The sequence below is a fragment of the Centroberyx gerrardi genome, chromosome 5 (assembly GCF_048128805.1).
Source record: "Centroberyx gerrardi isolate f3 chromosome 5, fCenGer3.hap1.cur.20231027, whole genome shotgun sequence".
In the NCBI taxonomy this organism is placed as follows: domain Eukaryota; kingdom Metazoa; phylum Chordata; class Actinopteri; order Beryciformes; family Berycidae; genus Centroberyx; species Centroberyx gerrardi.
This window is the reverse complement of record NC_136001.1, coordinates 4618806-4634662: the sequence shown is the minus strand read 5'-3', so window position 1 is coordinate 4634662 and position 15857 is coordinate 4618806. Positions and strand designations below refer to the sequence as shown.

At 47.9% G+C, this 15857-nt stretch overlaps 1 protein-coding gene and 1 pseudogene across 1 annotated transcript in view; one reads left to right on the top strand and one right to left on the bottom strand.

Moving 5' to 3' along the window:
* LOC139923744 (receptor-type tyrosine-protein phosphatase gamma) overlaps positions 1-5950 on the bottom strand; it is a 316355-nt gene extending 310405 nt beyond the window's left edge. The window contains exon 1 of the mRNA XM_071914574.2: positions 5857-5950. Coding sequence (XP_071770675.2) covers positions 5857-5950 — 94 coding nt within the window. The remainder of the gene's footprint in view (positions 1-5856) is intronic.
* Positions 5951-13044: 7094 nt separating this feature from the next.
* LOC139923746 (uncharacterized) lies at positions 13045-15321 on the top strand (annotated as a pseudogene).
* The last annotated feature ends 536 nt before the right edge of the window (positions 15322-15857 follow it).

Sequence of the window (15857 nt, the reverse complement as noted above, 5' to 3'; positions counted from 1 at the left end):
TAGAACTCCTGCTAGCGTTTTCTTTAGAGACAATGCAACGGAGCTAGTGGGAATTGACCACTTCAAAGTATGCAAAGTACATGTCGGCTCTGAAGGCCTAGAGGTAGTAACCACCTGAGATATGGCCTTAGAAATCATTAAACCTCCTCTACCGGGACTCTTCGTATATGACTTAGGATGAAGTGTGGGTTACGGCCATGAACGCTACCTCCCTCACTGGGTACGCTTAAGTGCACTATGTCATTCCGACGCATTACAACAGCAACAGAAGCTGGATCTAGGCTTTCCAAGAGCATTAATCATGTGTATGAATTAAATGCCACCTTCAAAAGTATGATGGAGATAATGGCAGAGGGAGCAGGGAACGTGTTAACTAAAACCGAACCAATGCCGAAAGCAAAAAGACAAAAAGAGAAAGAGAGGGAAAACTAGAAAGAGGCGGTTGGAAAAAGCGGCTCTACCAGGCCTGACTGGGCGAGAATTCAGGAGGCACCTTCCAGAAAATGATGGGGAAACTTCCAGCCTTCCCCTGTCCAAATAATCTGGCAGGGACTTGATTAAAACAATGAACTGGAACAATGGAGAGAGAGAGAGAGAGCGAGAAAACGAGACCGAGAAGGAGCGAAAGCCCGGCGTTGAAGAGAGCGCCTCTTATTTTCAGCAGCCCATTAAGTCAGAGAGCAACGGGCCGGCATAGAAGAAGAAGCAACGGCAGAGTCTTCCCAGCATTACCCAGCCGTTTCCCAGCTGCACTGTGGGTCCAGGAGCTTATGAGGCGCAAAAAAAAAAAAAAAAAAAATGATGAGAAACAGATTAAAAACCTAGCAGGCACGCTTAGCCGAGCAGAAACGCTGATCGAAAAAGAAAATAAGACGATCCTCCTGCTCGTCGTATTCTTGAGATATCATTAGCGGCCTGCATTTAATATCATCATTACCATTGTTATCATTATCAGAAGTATTTATCTTGTTTAGTTTCCCCTTTGTGCTACAAACAGCATCATTTCCGACTAAAATCAATAACACAATAGAGGTGGGCTGTGTGTTTTTTTTTTTTTTCTTCTGGCTTATGCTTCTCCCTTTCCCTCTCTCTCTCTCTCAAAGACAGGCAGCCCACCAGTAATCGCCAGGCAGCGGCTACAAAGCGGCGTCCTACACGGATAACTGTCTGACAGCACCCCTCCCGCCCCCCCATCTCCCACCGCATCTTACGTACACACACACACACACGCCCTGATATCTTTTAATCAATCTATTAAGGAGAGCCGGGGTGGGCAATGACAGGCCCGCTGACTGATAAAGTGACCCGGGCCGACATCTGAGCATTTCTGGCCACTGCTGAGGCCAGATAATAGCCCGGCACGCACTGAGATGATGATGATGATAATGTTGGCACCTAGGGCCACGAAGCATATCCAATCCCTCCCTAAATGTCAACCTTCCCCTATCGCTGCGACAAAAGACTTAGAGAAAAGGTTCACGACACGGAGGGCCTGCTTAGAATGGATAACAAACGCGCTGTCTCATTTGCCCCGGCTCTAAAAACAAGCGGAGAAAAAGCAAAGCCGCGCGGGTATGCGCATACACGCTTCGCACAGCAAGGGAAGGGAGGTAAATAAAGGGGAAAAAAATGAGGAAAGAAGACAGAGAGAGATGGAGGGAGGTGTGTGTGTGTGTTGGAGGGGGGGTGGGTGGGAAGATGTGCTAGCTCAGGCGCTTGTTGTGAGATTACAACGACGGTTCTGTTTTTCCCTCTCCGCCAGGAGCGACAGCGGCCCATTCATTTTTCGCAGCGGAAAGCGACAGATTGAAGGCCAAACATCTTCTTTCTTTTCTCTGTCTCTCTGTCTTCTTTCTCACTCTCTCTCTCTCTCTCACTCTCTCGCTCTCTCTTTGTTTGGTTAACCCAGGGCTGAAGTGGAGTGCGGTGACAGGGCGCTGACGCCACGTGTGGCTGACGGACGACGGGCGGGAAAAGCGATGCCCCGTGTCAGCTAGCGGACGCCCCGCGGTGATATCCCATCCCAAAAAAAACAGATGTTTGCACGGCTGCAAACAGGCCATTATGTGGGCAACCGGGACGTGTTGGGAAGCGGGCAGGTCGCTCGAAAAGACATGACAGCGCTGCATAGAGTTTCCGCTTTGCCATTTCCTACGGCACTCGGCTGAATCATTGCGGGTGTTGCTCCGCAGCGAGGTATGACATTATTAAGGTAGACTCTAGAGTAAACAATGCACTGTACACTTCAAAAGCTCGGAGGATAAAGCGCTTACCATGTACTCCCGACTATGTGGGTTTGAGTCAAGCTCATAATTGCAGGCTCTCTACCAAAGACGGTTCAATAAACCCGAAGTGCAAAAATCTCGAAATCACAGGATGCGGCTTCAAAGGTTAGATGTGTACTTAGCAAATCGACATATGCATGTGACAAATAGGTGACGTATTTTTGCCTTTCACACTTTGAACACTACTGTACAACTAAGAGCCGTATTAATAGAAAAGAGGAGTGTGAATCTAGTCAGAGCCACTTCTATCTTTATCTTCGCTCTCTTCTTAAGTCAGTCCAATAAACCAGAATTGCAAAAATAGACGTACACTTGATCAATCGGCGAGCGAATACAAAACCACAAAAATACATGTGACAAATAAGTGATGTACTTTCTCAAACAGCCCGTTTTGCCTTTCCATAAGCTTTTTCAACACCATCGCACAACTACGAACCTTATTAATAGAAAAGAGGAGTCTGAATCTGGTCATAGCCACTCCGCTCCTTTATCTTCGCTCCCTTCTGAAGTCGGTCCAATAAAGCAGAATTGCAAAAATGGATGTCGTTTTGAAGATTATGTGTATACTTTATTAATCGGCAAATGAATACGAAACGGCATGTGCATGTGGCAAATAGGGGATGTACTGTATTTTCACATTTAGCTTTATTAATAGAGGATTGTGAATCTGGTCATTGCCACTCCTATCTTCATTACTGTTACTGCAAAAATCTGAAAATCATAGGATGTCGTTTCAAAGGTTATTTAAAAGTATTACTTTATGAATCGCCACATGAATCGACATACGCCATATGACAAATAGGTGACGTATTTTGCCTTTCACACACTTTCAACACTATTGTACAACTCATAGGATGTCATTTCAGATCAGACTTTATCAGTCACCAAACGAATCGACATACATGTGGCAAACAGGTGACGTGTTTTCCCAGAAAGCCCGTCTTGCCTTTCCCATACTCTGTCAACACAGTCGCACGCTGACGAGCCTTATTAATAGAAAAGAGGAGCGTGGTCTGGTAAGAACAAGCAGCAGTAAGAGCCTGCAAACACACTTGTCTCTCTTTCTGTATCATCTGTGACCCCTTCACATAAACCGAGGACCTTGGGCTCGCTGAACGCTAGAGGAAGAGAGGGTAAAATAGAGAGAGAGAGACAGACAGAGAGAGAGGGAGAGAGACAGAGAGAGAGAGAGAGGAGATTATCAATGCATGTCCCAGTCCTTGGGCTGGGGCTTTGCCCTTCTGTGACAATGCCTACTTCCCCAGACATTCGTCATTCCTCTAAAGCAACCCGCCCCGCTGTAGCATCACTAGCCGGCGAGAGCACAACCATCCTTCCATCCATCCTCCCTCCATCAGCCCATTTCTCACGCCGGCTCTCGCAGTTCTCCGCTCCCTTGAGTTGATTTCTCTCTAGATTTGTGATCAGATGGAATGTAAGATGAAAAATGATGGAGGGCGTGAGACACATGCACACACACACACACACCACACACGCACACACAAAAAAAAATAAAACTGAATGCCTAACAAGGGCCCCATCTCGAGGATTGATAGAATGAAAGCCTGAAAATCAAGGCGATGTGAGGGGGAAAAGAAATATATGAATACTGGTATGGATTTATTGGAGCAGCAACTGTGTTCAGTTGCCACCACGGCCAATGGGTTACCGAGTCAATAGGGCAGCCTAATCTCTCTCTCTCTCTCTCTCCCTCTCTCTCTCACACACACACACACTCACAGTGTTATTCTAAGTTACATGACATCTTTTAAGAGGCATGAGAAATATAATTGCTAATCTGGGCAAGCGGAGATATGAGCTACAGCCTACTTTTTATGACTCGGTGAAAAGTAGGCTAATTCCACCGACCGGCTTTGTGATAATGTGCCATATCTAGTCAGCTATGCGGGTCGCACGATGAATTAAAACAGTGGTTCCTCAAACTGGGGTTCGGGGACCACCGGGGGCTCATGCAAATTGAGGAATATCTTTTTTTCCACTATTATTTCACTCCCTAGAGAGTAGCAAAACGAGAGAATGCATCATGATAGCCGTTTTGCTCACAGGTTTCACTCTCCCTACTGTTTCCTCCCCATTGAACAGGATCTAAATTCTCCTGTATTAAGTCATATCTGGCTACAGAAATCTTTCTCAAATGCAGTTTCTTTGGATGACATATAATCAAATGGGGATCCAAGGTCTAATCTATTTGGGAATGTAAAGAATTCAAAGAGAAAAGTGCTTGCAGGATTCTTGGTTGGACAGACTGTCAAAGCACCTGAGAGACATTTCTGGGACCTTCCAAGAGCTTGAGGAATATTATGCTTGCCACTCTGGTCAAGGTCAAATTTGATATATATATATACTTTTTTTTTTTCAATTTGATTCAACAGATTTCTAGAGAAAACACTGGTGGGGACAGCGTGACTCATAGGTTAGAGTGCAAAATGATCCCCATTTTTCGTCAAATTACTAATAGTGGTATTTGTAAAGGTTTAGTCTTGTGGGTTTAAATGCATCAAACTGGGGTCCGAGGCCCACCCAGGGGTCCTTGATGGGACTCCAGTGGGGAGGGTCCCCCATGCAAAATGAGAAATAGTTGAATTATATAAGAATTCACTGGGAATTAGCCTACCCCAATTAGAGAATGTAACAATGACTATTGTAATAACAAGTTTCACTCTCACCACTTCACCACTATTAAACCCTCACACAGTTCAACAAAATCTAAATCAACAAATCTTCCTATATGGGTCCCTAGAATAAAACCGTATCAGATGGGGGTCCGTGGCCCTAATGTGTGTCTATTTGGGGGTCCATGATAAGAAAACATTTGACAACCTCTGGTCTAGACTGTTACACATTTAAAAAAGCAGCAGAGACTTGAGCCCCAACTGCAATTGTGTCTGTCTACTTGAGTCGGTAAAGCGGGTTTGCGGTTCAGAGCCCTGCCTTGCTTCAGGCGGCGAGATAACGGCTTTGGCGGACGCGCTGCCGCCGCCTGGCAATTGGCATCACCTCGCTCCCGCTTTACCTACCCATATATCCCCAACCCGACTAACGCTCCTCTAATGACATTCCGACTCCATATCTCATCCCTTTCCCCCCAGTCTGTTAGATATGTAAAGGGTTAAAAAGCAAAGAGGTGGAATCGGAGAAGCACGAGGGGGGACGGAGTTCCAGGACCTAGAAGAAAGGCAGGGGGAAAAATTTCGCCTATGATGGAGTTATGCTGTAAATGAGCATGGAGGGGAGGGATCAAACAGGTCATTCTGCACACTAAATCCCCTCCAGAATAATTGATTTGGTGTTTTTTCATGTGGAGTCTCCGGCAGTTTGCAGTCGACGTGCCAGGAAGAGCGTCAAGCCAAACGGCACGAAATATTCCCAGCCAAGCAATGACCCGTTATAGGATATTCAATGAGGTTACTTTATTCTAAAAGCCTATTATAGATGAGTTTCGCTCCTGGAAATGCCACAATAATAACCAGAACCCTTCATGGCAGGCATAATGCGATGACACGACCAGAAAAAAGCCCATGTGTGACTTGTATAGGGGTATGAAACTTACCAGGATGACAGTCGGCCCAAAAGAGCAAGAAGGCGGACAAAATGAGAGACAAAATCCACCAGCAGCAACAGCACGATTGCAGTAGCCTCCGCATGGTAATAATATGCACATCGGCATGCAAATAAAAAGGGGCAACAACTGTTGAGTTTCTCCCTTTGCGGTCAAATCACCGACGCCTCGCTGCGTAAAAAGCGGCGCCGGAGACGCAGCGGAGACGGAGACTGGGCACGGCGACTTTGGTGGTGGAGGTGGAGGGCGGAGAATTGGAGTTAGAGGTCCAGCAAAGAGTCTTTCCGTGACAAAATCCCCTTGATATTCCCGAACACGAACATAACACTCGGGTGTAGACGGTCACGGAGCAGCCTATGCAGAAGGAAAACGGGTTAGGAGGACACTAGTGGCGACGGTCCGCGCAGCGCGTCGTCGCTCCTGCGGCTGCGGCGGTGGAGGCAGCGCTTCTCGGGCAAACAGAGCGGGGAGAGTCGGTGGCGGCGGTGGTGGTGGTGGAGAAGTGCTGGAAGCTTTCCATTCCTCCATCCATCCAGGAAGTAGCGTGCGAGCCCAAGTCTGGCAGAGACTTTAAAACAGTCTTGAGGGGAGAGAGAGAAAAAGCGAGGATGGAGAGAGAGAGAGAGAGAGAGAGAGAGAGAGAGAGAGAGAGAGAGAGAGAGAGAGAGAGAGATGCAGTCATTCCTCTGGATCCTAGCGCCGGCGAAAGAAAGCTCAGCTCACTTATAATAATAAGCCAGTCGTCACAGTGTTCCATAATAATAGCTGTTTATATGCATATATGCAAACTTTCCCATGTCAAGGACCCCCATATCCACATTAGATAAAAACACCTATTCGATAAGATTTTTCCGAAGAAACCCCATTTGATTTTGTTCGATAGGAACCCCGTCTGGCAAGATTCTGTTTAGTTAGTTATGATTTAATATAGAAAAATACATGGGTGTCAGTATGACAAGGTGTGACACTCTCCATATTTCAGCCTACATGAGTCCGAATTTGATCTTGTATTTTTATTATGATAATGGAGAGCAAAAGCAAAAATTTATATAAATCTATTTGGAAGCCAAATCCTGAAAAACAATCACATCAGGGAGCAATGTTGCCTCTAAGCTGAGAGTTTGGTGACCTACATCTAATAATTTATCACATTGACCAAATAATGATATCTTGTCAGTCATCATTCATTGCTCCACTTTGTCCCCATACATTTAGTGGATATGAGTGGGTCTGGAGGTTTTGGTAAATAATATCAAATGCTAGAACTTTTTAATAGCTAAGGGTTTAGTGAGTTGTTGTTCCCCAAATAGATACATATTACAACCCTATTTGATAAGATTGTGTCCTAAAGAACACTATCAGAGAGGAAATTTTGTAATTAGTCATGGTTTAGAATAGCCGTGCCTATAGATTCTTATAGATTCTCACATTATGCTAATTTAGGGTTAGCCTGAGTGGTGAGTAAAAGTGAAAATAAAGTATACTATGCTGCTATATCTCTCTATCTAAATGGTGCTTTATAGAAACATAATTATTTGAAGAACTACTTAAACATTCTTTTTATTCCATAAAAAGAACTATAGTAATTCTATAATAAAATATCACAAATATCCCTATCAGAATATTATAGGAATATTATAGTGATACCATAGGAGATACAAAAAAATACCATAAAGTACAATAAGGTCATAAGGCATAAATTCACAGAGACATACTATAAATCTCTAGAATACTATAAGAATATTGTAGTGATGTTTCATCTATCTATCTATCTATCTATCAATCAATCAATCAATCAATCAATCAATCAATCAATCAATCAATCAATCTATCTATCTATCTATCTATCTATCTATCTATCTATCTATCTATCTATCTATCTATCTATCTATCTATCTATCTATCTATCTATCTATCTATCTACCTACCTACCTACCTACCTACCTACCTACCTATCTATCTATCTAGCCAGCACCATCACAGTATTTGCAATAGGACCGCATTTTCCGACCCATCGATTCCGACCCTTTTCTTTGGTCCTATTGTGAAGCGCCACTTGTACAGTATGTGGTCTGCACAGTGTTTTATAATGTTATAAAACAGATTGTGGGAATGACAACAGAGCTACAGCAACAAGACAAAGCCCACGGTAGAACCTGAGCAACCTTGCTCGGTTTGCTTGCCTTTAACAGAATCTGTTGACATTTTGTATTGAACCAACACAGCTCACATTGTCAGGCTGTTTTCATTCAGTGTCCAAGGTTGTACACATACAGTACTGACCAAACAATACCAAGGATGCACAATGGAGGCGATGATGCAGAGCTATAGCCAACTGGCTTAAACTCATTAGCCCACATGGTGCATTACGACAAAAACATAAATCAGGTATTGATTCGGCCATGATTGACCAGCCCCTACCACACCTACTGATCACTTATTCCTCCTAATCCAACTCCTTTTACAACTGCACCACAAGTGTGCCTTGATTCACCAAAATTGAGCCCAATAACTCATTCGACAAATTCAACAAAATTAGTGGCTTGACTATTGAAAGTCATTGAATAGACTAAATGAAACACCAAAAAACGTGGGCACACGTTCATTTGTCTGAACAAATTATGAAAGTGTGCACACAAAATAATGAAAACAATGGTACAACCAGGGAATAATAAGTATGTGCATTGAAAATAATCAATATGAGGGTACAAGGTCCATTTTGCTTTCACCCAAAAGCATCACATGCCCTAATGGTTGTTATTGCTGTTATTGTTGAGTTATTTTGTGTCTTTTTTGGGGGGGTTGTTAGTGGTTACAGTGCTTAATAGGTCTGTGCGTAATTTGGAGATGTTTTCTTCATGGGAGGATTTCATTGAAGGTGTAGGTCTAAATTGCACATGCTGTCCAAAGGTCTTTAGCCTAGACCTGGGAATGGCCAAGAAGTCTCTGCTGGAGCTCTCAGGCTGCACTGCAGCTTGTAGGGCATTAAAATATATAATTTTGAGCTTGGGGCCAAACCTAGCCAAGCCTTAAAAGTAATCAGTAAAATCTCAAAGTCAAATCTAAAATTAACAGACAACCAGCGTAGAGAAGCTAAAATGGGGTAATATGGTTTGTGCATTTAGTTGTTGTCAGCAACCTGGCAGCAGAATTCTGCACCGTCTGGAACTATGGCTTGTCAAATGAGACAGAAGAACAGGGCATTAAGGTAGCGCCAAAGACCCATGAGGCCTTGCAAGACTATTTGCCGCTGCTGCTATTGGCTGCCAATCACACAAGTCCAATCCATCATTCAGTGGTTTGAAAACATGCTCAAGATTCAGCTATACTAGCAGGGTTGAGTGTATTGCAGACGTTCCCAGTGCCCTAGTGGGAGCTGGTGAGGACCTGCCTACCATGGCTACTAGAGTGTAAAACTGAACTCCAATCACATAGGTCCATTCTGTCACTGCTGGACAAGGGATCCCTAAACTTGCCGTTTAACAGAGCATCTCAAATTGCCATGACAATTAAAAAAAAGCCCCTTCACCTCACATCTATCCTGCATTAGCACTGCAGGTTTTTCCCAACATCTGCAGTTTTTGGGGATGGAGCAATAATGCTGCAAGCATTTAAAAAGTGAGACTCCTGTAACAATGCAGGGTTGGACAAAATAACAGACACACTCAACAATATACAGTATGAATACCAGGTAGCTAATAACGATTAGGGCCACCCTTTTCCTTCAGAGCAGTTTCAATGCTCCTTGTACTGTTGTCATCAAGTCCTGAATAGTGTGTACTGTAGTGGGATGTCAGACCTTTCTTAAAGGAAAGCCTCCGGTTCTTTGAGGGATGAAGGAGGTGGAAATCTACTTCCCATAAAGGTTCAATAATGATTAGATCTGGGGAGGCAAAGGAAGCAGTTTGACTTGATCCTGATGTTCATGACACCAGCAGTGTGTATGGGGCATAGAGATGGGGAGAGCGAGCACTCTTCCTCGCTATCCTGTTCCTCACCGCGCAACGCTAAAGCCCCGTTCCAATTGTGCAACAGGTACCTGCGTAAGGCCCTTATCAGAGCACAAAAAAAAATCCCTACCATATTTGGTGAGGTTCTGATTGGTGGAGATGGTTCAGGTACCTTGAAACTGGTTGTTCCTGAAGTGTACGTGCCATGGTAACGTCGGAGGAAGTCGGGGTAAAAAGATTCCCCGAATTCTTTGCACCCGGTTTCGGAAGCTCTCATTCATTTTCCTGTTGGACAAAAAACAAGAGTCAGCAGACTTAAATATTATTATTGCAGTCTAATTGTACAAGATACTCAGAGTAGTGAGTATACATGCGAATAGCCTCGACCAAAGTTCATGAAATTGGCTCTCAGTGGACTTTGGAGTTCCTTGGACACCCTGTAACTGAAGAAGTACCTGTGCAGAGGCAAGACCTGTTTGGAATGGAATGTAGCCCATATGAGTCAGAAGATCTTCTTCTACAATCTGTAGGGAAAATTGATTGTTCTCACAATAATCTGTGTCTGATTTTATCAGCCTATTCTTTATTGTCCATTCTCTCAGACACTGTACAGATCGGTTTGTCAATGAAAAAAAGGCATCGAAATGTCAAATGTCAAAGTTTGTTCATCAAATTATTCTCTGAGTTGTTGTTGTTTACTCTTATACCCCAGTCAAATTGTGATGTAGTTTTAAATTTGTCTCATAAGTAAATACTAACAATTATTAACTAACTAGCCAGCCAAGTGCAAGCTGACTCGCAGAATGTTATTTGATGTGGTCGGTCAGTATGGTGTTGTAGATCTGTCATCAGGAATCAGTCAAACTCTGCTGTCAAGTAGCACTGGAACACTGTCACAAAATAAACTAACAACTCTCCTGTCACACATGAGACTTAAATGTTATGAACTGTCAAATCATTTAAAGTCTCCAACACATTCAGAAAAAAATATACATCCATTAAAAGACCGCATGGCATCATCCAATTAAAATTCCTAACTTTAATCCAGCAAACAAATATACATAGATAGGTAGATTTGACCAATAACACATAAATAATGAATAAGTACTATGAGAAATGATAAATTAAGTTAAGTCCTCATCAGTTCCTGGATGAAAGAAACAAACTTGTATACTGTGTTGTAAGGTGTTAATGTTATACACCTAACCATTAATTTTTATATTTATTCGGAAATATTTATTTGCAAACTCTTTAGCGGGAAATATGAGCTACTATAAGAAAAGCAAGGAAAGCTAACTAATCGCTAATCTCTCCAGGTTTGGTGCTCCTAGACCAGGTTATGCATCTTTGTGTGTTGGCTTTGCCAGCTTTGTGGAGCTTAGTACAGTTTGTGTTGAGACTGTGTCACAGAGGTCTTGATTCAATTCTGCAGTCATTTTTTAGGTTGTGGCGGACTCTATAGACATTATTCACCATAATCTGTGGTTTGGGTATGTTTAACACACACAGTTATATTGTGTGCTTCTCAGGGTTAAGGAGACACGGTCCCTTTAAGAAAATCTGGTTTTCTGAGTCTGACGTCAGCTCGACGTAATGTTGTGTTTTTGAGCGCGAGGTAAATTGTCTTGCTCTGTGGGTTTCAAATAAATGACACACGAGTTGGTGTAGTCAACGAGAGAAATTGTCCGTCTCTGCATTCCTGCCACTTCTACACTGGTGACCCCGATGTTTGTCTGCTGGACGTTTCCAGTGACAGCTCTTCACGAACATGGCGACTAACGCAGTTTCCTTCAAACTACCGGAGTTCTGGGAATCGTCAGCCTCGGCCTGGTTCGCCCAGACAGAAGCGCAGTTCGCACTTCGGGAGATCGCCGCGGACGCCACAAGATACTTTTACGTGGTGTCGGCCCTCGGGAGTTCAACTGCATCCCAAGTGGTGAACCTCCTCAAAACTCCCCCGCTGCAGGATAAATATGAGACACTCAAAGCCCATCTGTTGAGAGCTTTTGAACTTTCCGACGCCAAGCGGGCTAGCCGGCTCTTCTCTCTGCAAGGCCTCGGCGACAGCAAGCCGTCTGAGCTCATGGACAGGATGCTGAATCTCCTGGGTGGGCACAAACCCGATTTCCTCTTCGTCCACCTGTTCCTGCGACAGCTGCCTTCCCAGGTACGGGCTGCCCTGGCCAACACCGCCATCACTGACTGCCGGGCTCCGGCCCTGGAGGCTGATAAATTTTTCCTGGCTGGTCAACAACACTGCGCGGCCGTGCTGCTTCCTGCCCCAGCTCTTTCACCACTGCCTGGAGGCACAACGGTAGCCGCCGTAGCAACAGCTCCTCGTCGGCGGCAGGACCCCGGCCTGTGTTTTTACCACGCAAAGTTTGGGCTCAAAGCCAAGCGGTGCCGATCGCCATGCAGCTTCAGCGTGGCGGGAAACGCCGGGCAGGCAGGCTGCTGTTCATCCAGGACACCATCTCCGGACGGCGTTTCCTGTGCGACACAGGCGCGCAGAGGAGTGTCCTGCCCGCATCGGGAGTGGACATCCTGGCCGGCGGACACGGCCCACCCATGGTAGCCGCTAACGGCAGCCCCGTCCGCACCTACGGCACAAGGTATGTGGCGCTGTGTTTCGGCGGACAGCGGTTTGGCTGGGACTTTGTTACGGCGAAAGTGTCCGTCTCCCTCCTCGGCGCGGATTTCCTATGCGCACTATGGACTGCTGGTGGATGTCAAACACCGCCGCTTGATCGACGCTGTCACCTTCAGTTCATATGGGTGTACACTCAGCGGAGCAGACTCCATCAGACTGTCTAGCACGCTCTCCGCTGCGGACGAGTTTCTCTGTCTTCTCGCCGAGTTCCCGGACCTCACGCAGCCCACCTTCTTGTCATCCACCGCCAAGCACGGGGTGGAACACCACATCGCCACCACCGGCCCCCCGTTCTACGCCCGGGCCCGGCGCCTCGACCCGGCCAAGCTCGCCATCACCAGGACGGAGTTCGAGACTATGGAGCGCCTCGGCATCATTCGCCGCTCCACATAGCCCAATGGCGGGTGGCGCCCATGCGGCGATTACCGCTGTCTCAACAACGTGTCGACGCTGGACCGCTACCTGGTTCCGCACATCCAGGACTTTTCCGCCCACCTGGCGGGGAAAGTCATCTTTTCCAAAGTGGACCTCGTTCGTGGATACCACCAGGTGCCCGTCCACCCGCTGGACATCCCCAAAATGGTGGTGATCACCCCATTCGGACTGTTCGAGTTCCTGCGCATGCCGTTCGGCCTTAAGAACGCCGCACAGACCTTCCAGCGCCTCATGGACTCGGTGCTACGGGACCTGCCTTTCATTTTCGTCTATCTGGACAACATCCTCGTCGCCAGCACCTCCAAAGCGTCCCACCTTCGGACTCTCTTCAAGCGGTTCAGCCAGCACGGGCTGATCGTCACCCCAGCCAAGTGCCAGTTCGGGCTGACCGCCATCGACTTCCTTGGTCACCGCATCACCAAAGACGGGGCAGTCCCCCTCCCGTCGAAGGTGGACGCCGTCACGAATTTGGGCGCCCGCTCACGATCAAGTCCCTGCAGGAGTTCCTCGGCATGGTGAACTTTTACCACCACTTTATCCCCCAAGCTGCTCGACTCATGCGACCCCTGTACGAGGCTCTGAAAGGCAAGGCCCCCAAACACGCGGTGGACTGGTCCGCGGAGAGGGACAAGGCGTTTACGGACGCTAAGACTGCTCTGGCTAACGCCGCAATGCTGGCGCACCCGTCTCCCACGGCCCCGATCGCCATCACCACAGACGCTTCGGATTATGCCGTCGGCGCGGTGCACAAGCAGTGGGTGGGCGGTGCCTGGCAACCGCTCGCTTTCTTCAGCTGCAAGTTACGCCCCAGTGAACGGAAGTACAGCACCTTCGATCGGGAGCTCCTCGGCCTCTTCCTCGCCATTCGACATTTCCGTTTCCTGCTGGAGGGCCGCCAGTTCCCGGCGTTTGTGGACCACAAACCGCTGACGTTCGCCATGGCTAAGGTGGCCGAACCGCGGTCCGCCCGCCAACAGCGGCAGCTCTCCTACATTTGGGAGTTCACCACGGACATACGACATGTCGCTGGCAAAGCCAACCTCATCGCCGACTGCCTCTCCCGGGCCATCGTGGGGGCCGTTCACTTGGGACTTGACTACGCTCGCATGGCAGCTGATCAGGCCGCCGACCCAGACGTGCAGGCTTACAGGACGGCTGTGACAGGGCTGCAGCTGGAGGACGTGGTTTTCGACGACGCCGGCACCACACTCCTGTGCGACGTCTCCTTGGGTCAGCCCTGGCCCGTCGTTCCCTCTGGGTGGAGACGGCGTGTGTTTGACGCCGTCCATGGCCTCTCCCACCCGGGCAAAAAGCCATCTATAAAGCTGGTGGTGGCCAGGTTCGTCTGGCACGGGCTCAAAAAAGACGTGAGAGACTGGGCTGGCACCTGCATGGAGTGCCAGCGCTCTAAAGTGCACTGCCACACCAAAGCCCCCCTGGCGCAGTTCCCGGAGCATGAAAGGAGGTTCGACCATGTCAACGTGGACCTGGTGGGGCCCCCCCTCCCACGGTTTCACTTACCTCCTCACCATGGTGGACAGGACCACTCGATGGCCGGAAGCCGCCACGCTGTCGTCGACGACGTCCACCAAGGTGGTCCGGGCATTCATCGGGTCCTGGGTCTCCCGGTTCGGCACCCCATCTGACCTCTCCTCTGACCGAGGCCCACAGTTTACGTCCGAGCTCTGGAACGCAGTCGCAGAGGGCCTGGGGGTGAAGCTCCACCACACCACCACGTACCACCCACAGGCCAACGGGTTGTGCGAGCGGTTTCATCGCTCCATGAAGGCCGCTCTTCGGGCCAGCCTCAAGGACAGCAGCTGGGTCGACAGGCTCCCGTGGGTCATGCTGGGCCTCTGGACCGCCCCTAAATAGGACCTCCAGTCCTCATCTGCCGAACTGGTTTACGGCCAGCCGCTGCGGGTCCCAGGGGATTTCATCCCTAACACCACGGCTCCCTGGTCTGCAGCCCGCCAACAGGCCACACTCCGGGACAACGCCAGTGTTTTTGCACCGGTCCCCACTTCGCATCACGGCCTCCCACGGTCTCACATCCCCACAAGTCCGCAGTCGGCAGGGTACGTTTTCATCCGCCACGACGCCCACCGTGGGCCCCTGCAACCTCCCTACGATGGCCCGTTCCGTGTCCTGGAGGCCGGGGACAAGCACTTCGTGGTGGACGTCGGCGGCAAGCCGGATCACGTTTCTGTGGACCGCCTCAAACCAGCTCACCTGGACTTGGACCAACCCGTTGGCCTGGCCCTACCCCCGCGGCGGGGGCGCCCCCCTGCCCTGCCTCCACCCCCCACCCTGCCCCCACACCGCCGCAGGGTCCCCAAGGCTCCTCCTGCGGGTGCCCCGGCCCCCGCTCCCGTTCTGCGGAGCCGTTGTGGCCGGGTCATCCGTCCCCCAGTTATGTAGTAATTAGCAACTATCCTGTTAAAAGAGCTCTGACAATCACCACATGTATATGTTAGCTTGAAGCAACATGAGGCAACTAACAGAGTTACAAAGAGGCCAAATTGCTGGTGGATCGGCCACAAAAACTGCCAAATTATTTAATGTGGCAAGAGGAAAAGTCTGGAAAATCATGACACAATCATATATGGCAAACAGTAGTCGCTAGTCGAAGCTCATCAACAGGGATAGACAGACAATTAAAGCTGCAATAAGCGATTTTCTGACCATTAGAGGGTGACAGAAACCCCAACACATTTGTAAATAAAGCACAGCAAAGCTACTGGACTACGGAGGCCCCCGAGGACAAACCTAGCAAAGGACCGTGCATAAATGCTAATAGCTAAGCTAAACGTACCTACGGAGAAGTGTCGCCGGTTACCAGTCTCACTTTGCCAGATTTTTCTCCCCCTGAAGGTTACATGTCCCACAATGACAAGTGAAGAGGTAGGTAGCAAGTTTACTAGTTTAACAAGTTTACTCGCTCGCTTCATCAATTC